The sequence below is a fragment of the Apaloderma vittatum genome, unplaced genomic scaffold, assembly GCF_000703405.1.
Source record: "Apaloderma vittatum isolate BGI_N311 unplaced genomic scaffold, ASM70340v1 scaffold8610, whole genome shotgun sequence".
NCBI lineage: Eukaryota > Metazoa > Chordata > Aves > Trogoniformes > Trogonidae > Apaloderma > Apaloderma vittatum.
In genome coordinates, this window is record NW_009695055.1 from 105324 (window position 1) to 114244 (window position 8921).

General features: G+C 44.4%; 1 protein-coding gene across 3 annotated transcripts in view; it reads right to left on the bottom strand.

Annotated features, from left to right (window-relative positions):
• Positions 1–8921, bottom strand: part of GRIA1 (glutamate receptor, ionotropic, AMPA 1) — a 120270-nt gene that overhangs the window by 61189 nt on the left and 50160 nt on the right. For 2 of the 3 annotated variants that reach the window (XM_009869761.1, XM_009869753.1), the window contains exon 3: positions 672–911. The exons of the other annotated variant lie outside the window; for it this stretch is intronic. In XM_009869761.1, coding sequence (XP_009868063.1) covers positions 672–911 — 240 coding nt within the window. The remainder of the gene's footprint in view (positions 1–671; positions 912–8921) is intronic. 3 annotated transcript variants of the gene reach the window in all.

The following is an 8921-nucleotide window of genomic DNA, read 5'->3' on the forward strand; positions in this document are numbered from 1 at the left end:
CCTGCGCTGTCCCCCACAAGTCCATCTTGCTCTTGGCCTCCAAGTCTGGAGCTTTAAAGGCATTTGAGAGCTGAGGAAACTGAATTACAGAGCAATGAGCTCACTAGCCCCGTTCATTGTTTAGAAAGTTAGATAATATCTTCCAAGAACCCAACGAAGGCTTTTGGTTTTTTTACATAGACAACTAACACACACCAACGCAGAGGACTACTCCAAGCGACCTACAAGAAACACACGTGTTACAATTAGATGTGGGCTCAGGTGAGACTTGAGCAGTGGTTGGTCCACACTCATAAACACAGGACTTGGTGGCCTCAAGTTTGACAGACCTATTCAATATGGGACCCACTCAATATAAATAATTTCTCCATTTGAAACTCAAACCGCGTACACATTAAGACTTTCCCTCATGCTGATGGGGTTCAGACCGGATCCTACGAACGCAGTCATAGTGGGTCAGGCCAATGTTTCAACTAGAACAACATCCACCCTCAGCAGTAACAGATATTTAGAAAAGGAATAGAAAACAGGGAAGACACAGGGTGATCCTTCCTTCAGCCACCCCCTCAGCCTCCAGTAATCCACAGGAAGAGGGCTTCTTGAGGCAAAGGCTCCACATAGACCTCTGTGTTTAACTGCCTGGTAGCCCTTCCCATGCACTTGTGACTTACCTCGGTCAGCATCATAGATGTACACAAACTTCTGCCAGCTGTAGTGCTCGATGACACTGATGAGGGCATCCTGGAGCTCTGGGCGAAGCTGAAGAACAAACTGGTTGGACGTTTCAACAGGGAAGCTTGGCGTTATGAAGCAGACATGGAGAGCCCCGCAGAAAGACGTGAGCATGTTGACAGTCCTCCTCTCGTAAAATCCAAAGATGGCATAGACACCCTTGGAGAACTGCGAGCAGACTGCAGGAGCAGAGAGAAAGATGGTGAGCACAGAAGGACAAGAAGGTTTCCGAGGGAAGTCACCAGAATAAATCTCTTCCCTGAGACAAGGTGCAGGCTCTCTGAACTAGATCAGTTTTGCCAAGGCCTGTGAGTTACAAGCTGTGAATAGCACAGAATCAAGGAATGTTAGAGGTTGGAAGGGACTTCTGGAGATGATCTAGTCCAAACTCCCTGCAAGGCAGGTTCACCTAGAGCAGGTTGCACAGGATAAAGTGAAGAACCAGTGAACCATGTGGTGCTCTGCCCTTGAACTCCACAGACCTGCTTTACCTTTGATAGGCAAAACAGTTACACCAAATGGTGATTTCAGTAACCCCAGGGCTCTGCTGAAGATTTTGCTGTTTCTGGGATAAAATGTATAATCTGAAGAAGGGAACAACTCAGTGGAAAAGCACAGTGGTTCACCACCTCGGCCTCCTTGTCATGGCAGCTGTCTGGCCCATGGAGCTGTTTTATTATGGGGGAGAAAGGCTGCAGTTCAGCCTTGCTATTGCAGCTCCACATGCATTCAAGGAGCAGAAGGAAAAGCATTTGCACGACAACACAGCTCTTTGCAACCCATGACTCCAGGAGGAAAACATGGGTTTGATCTCAGAAGCTGAGGCGATTTCGAGAGGGCATGTCATCAAAGGTTCACCCTGGCTCAATGCAGTCATGGCACAGCTACCTGGAGGGTTGTGTTGGGGCATGAGGTGCTGGCATTGATGTCAGATCCTCCAGCAATAGTGATGCGTTGGCACTTTGGGGACACCTGTGTGGCAATTTCTAGTTTCCTCACAAAGCTATGGTGGAGAAGTCCATGGGCCTGGTGAGGCAGTGGTCGTGGCTGGGGAGTGCTCACTGTGTTCGCTGGTAGATATTTGTGTCTGGTCTCAGCAGCTGGTGCAGGGATGGCTGTCTTGGGTCAGAGCCCTTCTCAGGAGAGCATTTAATGAGGAGCTGCTGGGAAAACGCCTCAGGATCTCAGTGAGGCAGAGAGAGTTCACACTTTGGGTTGTAAAACTTAGCCCCCGAGACAGTCAGACTCATTTAATATCACCCCTGTTTATGGCACATCCCAAGTTACCACCAATAAATCTCCAGGCCGGAGGTGGTGGCAGTGACAGCGTTTTCCCTGTGTCAGAATCCTGGCACTAGTATCTTCTCGTGTTGTCACTCTGGCTCTGAAGACCTTTGGCGGGTGACATTTATACTGACTCAACACTTCACACATCACTCGCCAGCCCCCCCAGTGGAGTGCAGGGTGAGAAGTTGGATGTGACATTTTGGGGTCCCCTGGCAAGCGCTCTGCACTGCTTGGGAATCCCTTGACCTGGTTTCTGCTGGTGGCCATCAGTACCGAACTTTCTGATGTGTGGCTGGAGACAGGCTCCTGAAAATGAGCTTACTGCATCCTTAGCTGGGCTCCACCCAAGACCTGTCCCTCCAGTGGGGACCAGCAGTCATCCTCGACAGGCTTACAGCCATCCTGGATAAGATTACCTTGATCCTCACTTCGCTACCGTCAGCATCAAATATTCTGAGGGAAGAGCAAGAAATCCTGTTTTTCACTTTGCAAAACCAGTCCCCACTCCCATCTTATCACCAAAACAAAGCAATCAGATTTTTGAAACAGCACAGAGTGTCAAGAGCTGAGAACTGAATCTCATAACACTGACGAGAATTTTTCCTTCCTGTTGGAGCTGATTTGTATTTCTGTGGTGTGGGGACTTCTCACAAAGCCCAAACCATGACAGAGATAAATCCCTCTCCTCTTTATTTTCGCGGCAGTGTCTCTTTTTGCAATCAGCAATTGCGTCTGTATCAGCTAGAGTCACTGCCCTCATCATGGGACTGACACATTCAGGAAGAAAAGTAGCAGATACGGATAGAAATAGTCTGAACATTATTTCCATGTGACTGGACCAGAGGGTCTAATGAACAGTGAGATATACCATATGTGAGGGATCAGAGCATGATCTCTGGAGGCTCAGGCTTCAGACTCACCGAATGATTAAAGTGACGTTCCCAGGGCAGCTGAACAATCTAGCACAATTAATAATCCATACAATAAACTTTGCTGGCTTGGTTTGGTTAGGTAAGCCATGGCTTCCTTGCATTTTATTTTCTATTTGAAATGAGTCTATTATCTTTTAGATTTTTCTCTTTAGCTCTGTGGCTCAGTCACGCTCAGGCAGTCCTCCTACACTGTTCTGAGACACTCATCAATTCCAGTGTTTGAAACAGATTGCACCAAAGGCGACTGGAAGAATGAACAGTCTTTATCATTAGTAAGTTTGGAAAGAGCCCTAGCTTGCTTTGTACTTTCAGGCTAAGAGGGGCCACAGACAAGGTAGACAATTTGGGAAAAGAAAAAAAGTCTTGCTGAGGGTTATCACCCAAGAACAACAAATTCTTGTGTCAGTTTAACTAGAAAAATGAAGAGTGACAACCGCAGCCACCTTTCGGGGACTGAACTTGGCATAATGTAAAAGCAGTGGCTGCAAAATTATTTAAATTTCAAGACTATTTTAAACTACAGATGTTCCAAATTAATTTACCCAACAAAACTAAAAAGAAGTCACTTGTCATTTATTTAATGAAATGAGAGATTGCTGGGATTTCTTTACATTTGTTTTAGTTGTTCTGCTAAGCAAATTTAATAACAGTCGTGTTCTCATTTGATTGCTCTGCAACTTCCTAATAACATACTATTATGAACGTAAACCTTAACTAGAGGAAGGAAATATTTTAAACTTTTATTCCTACTAGGGAAGAATCTTATCAGTTCCTCAGCAGTCACTAGGCTCTGACTGATGTTTTTCTGAAAAGTTTAAGAAACATAAAAGGGATAAAGATCATGCTGGAATGCAAGGTCCAGTAAGTTGAGTTCTTCTGGTCAACAGCCTAGTGATAACATCAGACTTTGCAAGCCACCTGCCAGCTACCTGTTAACAGCTGGATGGCCACAGCCTGGCTCTTCCTACAGAAGAGAGCTGTCAATCAATCCAGTAATTAGCTCCAGCAGTTGAATTTGGACAGTGCAGCCTCTGAAGCTCATTTCTGAAGGTGGGAAACTGGGTGGAATACAACAGTAAAAATGTTTGCATTTGCAAGGATGTGAGCATGGGTGAAGAGGCATTTGTGACAGGTTGCATGTGCCATTCTTGGTCTCTGGGCTGTAGAAAGGGAAAGAAGGACAGAGAACGCCTATTGTGGGCTGTAACTATGCTGTTATCTTAAAACGAATTTGTAATTAATTACAGATTAGTTTTTCTCTAAACGAGCCCTCATAAAACATAGTTCATAACCATGGCAACTACTACTCGTAGTCACCCTGGTCAGTCGTATATAGTTGATCAGCTGGGACTTCTGGCTGTGACATTCCCAGTGGGTGCTGCACCGGGCACCACAGACATCCCCTATCGGTCCTCCTCCAGGCACAAGATCTCTCACTGAGGCTTCCTAGTGCCATTCCACAAACAGAAGTAGGTAAAAGCAGAGGCATTGACTTGATTGTCACCTGGTTATGCTGGAAAGACAACCCAGCGACAACCGTCTGCTCTTTGGACACAACTCCGCGGCGCCTGTTGCAGCCAGCTGAGGTGAGACCTCCTCACACTGTTCTAAAACCAGTTCTAACTTACAAAACTATTTTGATTTTCACTGTTAGTTAAAAAGTGACTGATGTGTTAGAGCAAGCAGAAGGAAGCCTCCCCATTCCCTCTGTGGGAAGGCAGTCGTTGTGGAGCTGGTGTGTCCTTGAATTCAGCACACTGGCTTCACTCCTGCTTGAAAACATCAGACTCTAGGATTTCTAGTCCTGCAATTTTTCTCACATTTCTCTTTTCATATGGAAATATTCAAGGTAAAGCCTTTAAACCAGAGAGAGGAAACATTGACATTATTGAAAGCACATGCAAGATCAGACACCTACTCAGCAGCTGAGGAGAGGCAGCTCTGGCCACCTTTGCAAATGCTTCCAAGAGAAAGAAACATACGTGCTCACAACTTTAAATTGTACATTTTCCCTGCAGAAGAGGAAAGCAAAAGAAATGTTCTGAGTCTAGAAACATTCCTGGTAGACTTTTTGGCTGAAGCTCTCAACCAGACACAGAGAGAATAGATGCCCAAGACTGATTTCTGCGTTTAAGAGGAACAGAAATATATTGGAACTGGAGGTTTGATCTGATCCACGTGAAAGGCAGGTGTCAGATTTAACACATATGTTGTTTGGCTTTTGGTAAAAGCAGAAGGGAAACCAAAGAGTTTCTCTCAGAAATGGTCAATACAAGGAGGGACTGAAGCAGCCTCAGTATCTGAAGGAGGAAGAAGGGCAAATGCGTTGCACAGAAGGTTAGGAATGAGGATTTGGTTTCCAGGAGTGCAAACGGTGCAATTGTGTGAAGAATATGCAAACAAGACTGCAAAAAGGGAACTGCTCCCCACAGACACAGCTGGAGAAGAAGCCTGGTATGAGTTCCTGGCAACTGCTCATCTGTCGTTTCCTTTAGAAGCAGAATTTTCACCATTTCACTGAGCTTAAGACTAGAAAAGGATATTAGATCATTTCTACTGACTTTTTATATCCCATGGACCATTAAGTTTCACCCAGCTACCCCTGGAGGGAGCCAATAATATGGCTTGGTTGACTCTCGGGAGACTCAACTGCTGCATGCCTCTGTGAGAGAACTGAAGTAGCAGAGACAGTGTTAATACCCAAAGCCACAAGAGCAGTAAAAAGAACGATTAAATGAAATATCCCCAGATGTTTCCTACAAACAAATCATGCCCTCTGTTGCAGAAAGACATGAAAACCCCAGATGGTCCCTGCCAGATCTCAGAGGCCTTCCTGACCCTGGAGGATGTAGTTTCTGAGATGCATCTAGGTGGGAAGATACCACACTCTTTCAAGAAAAACCATTCCTACAGTGGCTGAGCTGCAGATGTTGTGAGGATTTTGAGCGAATTATTCTTTATAGCCCAAGCAGGCAGGGAAAGAAAAGTGCAATTTGGAAATGTAGACTCCAAGATAAGAAGAAATCTTTGAAATCACTCAATCCATCACACACAGTACTTCCTCTAGAAACCAAATTTTAAAAATTTAAAAATTACAAGATGAGTATGGCCAGCCTACTGTCCTCTGTAAGCTATCAAAGACTAGCTCTGCAATGCCTGCAGACCCAGTGTCACTACGGCACATCCTTCATCTGCCCAGACCTCCTGGGACACAGAGCCAAATCCCTCACTTGCAGCAGCATAGTCAATGACAACAGTGGTGTCAAAAAGTAGTTCCCACATGCTTTTCTTTGCTCACTTGGGAGTGTTTGTGTGCACACGTGGGAAAGAGGAGGTGGGATGTGCATGCGTAATTTATTTTAGCATGCCCTGCCTGGAGGCGACCCTACATGGTGATGGAGAACCTGACATCAGGTTGGTGAAGCTGGTGGAATTTCAATGAAAGAGCGCTAGTGTCTGCTTCAATTAGGATCAGCTCAGCTTCCCTCCCAAATGTTTGTCCTCACAGTTCTCCGGTGCAGCGTAGGTGCCAGAGCGCATCTCTTCAGCACATCCCAACGACAGCATGTTCCCACAGATTTTTCTAGCAGGGGAAAGCCAAACAGATTCTACACTCCCCCATCGCTCCATGTATGTATTTAGCTGAGAGCACATATGTCCCGTACATTCGATCAACTGCAAATCAGGCTGATGTGATATCACAAGAAATACAAAGTGTGCTCCCTTCCATCATTTTCCTGCACTGTTGCTCTAACCATCTTGGAAGCTGGAAAGTAGTGTTGATTTTTACATTAAGGTTTGCTTTCCTTCCTTCATATTTAAACAGTAATCTATGACTGAAGAGCAGCTCACAACTGTTTATGCTGAAAACTTCAATTTTTTTTAGTTTGTCGCCTGCTTGTCAAGTAAGTCTTGGTTTGCCTGGCTGACAAATGGCAAGTTTCTCTCGAGATCAAATTGGATTTGGGATACTTCTTTCTCACATGCTGCTGAGTGTAAGGAGACAGAAATAGCATGGCACTTTAGTCAACAAAAATTAAAAACATGGACTCTCAGTCATTTAAGTGCAATTCTGAATTGCAATCATGTTGGTGGAAGATATGGCAGTGGGAAGTTGGCTTTAACCTCTCTGTCAAAGGCACCAGTTGAAAATCCTAGCTCTTCCACTTGCATTCTTCATGTCTTGAAACCTCTTTTTCTACTAGAGTCTTTGAGCATAATTCTTAACCAGTGTGACTACAAAATGGAAGAGAAAAATCCAAATATCAAAGATCATAATGGGGTCACTGAGCTTGAAAAAAAAAAAAAGAAGGAAGGCAAGATGTTTGACAAGACCTCCCTTGTTAGTTTTTAAGCATATTGTTACTTTGGGATTGCTAACATTTTGTTGGATCATATAAAATCAAGAAAGTTATATTGAGGGTTTCCAGTCAAAACTATTTCTGAGCCCTTTTAATAGGAATTAAATGCAAATCCCCTACATGAAACACCCTGAGATCATGAACATCTTTTAATAGGTCCTAGACAAGAATCCAAAGGAGACCTGGGCATGTATCTGCTGAGACCTGAAACTTCTGGGGTCACAGACTTGGATGTCCCCTTAAGATGTCAGTTGACAGCTGTATTTTCTGGGTAGTCATCCAATCATGGCTAACCCATTGAAAGAGTGGAAGGGACAAGTTACCCATCTGAAATAGCATTCAGACTTTACAAAACCTCATTCCTTCTGTGGTTAGAATTAGGTTATTATTTTTATAGGGACAGGCTGGCTAATGAGGGTCTTGTGGCTAACAGATCAGATTATGGGTAAGGGGAAACAGGTCCAGTGCCATCTCTGTTTCAGATTGATTATCTAATTACGACTTGGGTCTTTGCTTGTGAAGTGGAAGAAGGTGGCTGCCTTTCTCTGAGTTCCATTTGTTCAAGTTCCTTGGGTCAGAAACTGTCTCTTGCTCCATGTTCCTATAGACCTTCTTATTCTCTTTGCCTGCATGGTAGTTGGACTCATTTCTGGGGTGCAGCTAACTGGCAAACTAACCCAGTTGGGATATAGTCTTCTGACATCTTTTTATGGCACATTATGCAATTAAAAAACATCATATTTACTTAATGCAAAGTACACATCCTGCTCCTGGAGCCCAGGGATATCCTACCAGTGGCTCTTGAGCCTTGCATGGCTTTTTGAGCCGTTTGATGTTGACACATGTGCCAAAACTCTCTTGCACTGTCAGCAAGCCTGCTGAGCAGTCGAGCTTTGTGCTGTGTCCAGAAAGAAGAAAGCAGAAGACACTGTCTGTGCTGGGTTTCCTTGGAGCACCAGAAGCTTTACAAAACCAGCTACTATCTCCTGCTCACAACCCTCACCTCGAGCTCCCATACAGCTCCCCTAGAAGGGGGGGCTGATGCTTTGTAAGGCCCCCAGCCATGGATGGATATTCCAGCTATCCCTGCTCTCATCTAACCTCCTACAATGAAAGAGAAAACCAAAAATTTGTCCTCATTGAACTCTCCATGTCTGAAGCAGAGTCATAAATATTAGAGCAAGATTACTACAAACGGAAAAGTGACAGCGATATTATAAAAGGAGGCGAGGGATGAGGGTTGAATCAATTTTGATTTTGCTGCTTTATTAGATGACCTTTTGTATTATAGTGGTCCTTCTGCAGATAGTGCTATACTAGAAATATTAAGTACAATGACATGGTGTAGCTTTCTGCTGGGGAGCCTGAACAACAACAGAGGAAAAGAACAAAGCACCAAAACCACAGTGTGTTAATACAGTACATGGCAGAGTGCTCTTAGTTCAGCACAATATTTAATTCTGGGCTGTAAGGGCTGAATTATTAAAATGGAGTAAAAAGAGGGGAGTGAGGGGTGGGAAGGGGGAAGATAAGCAGTAGCAGAAAGCAAGTGTGTCACATAAAGAAGAGCTCACTGCAGATAAAATGCATTTTGTCTTCAATAGCTTCT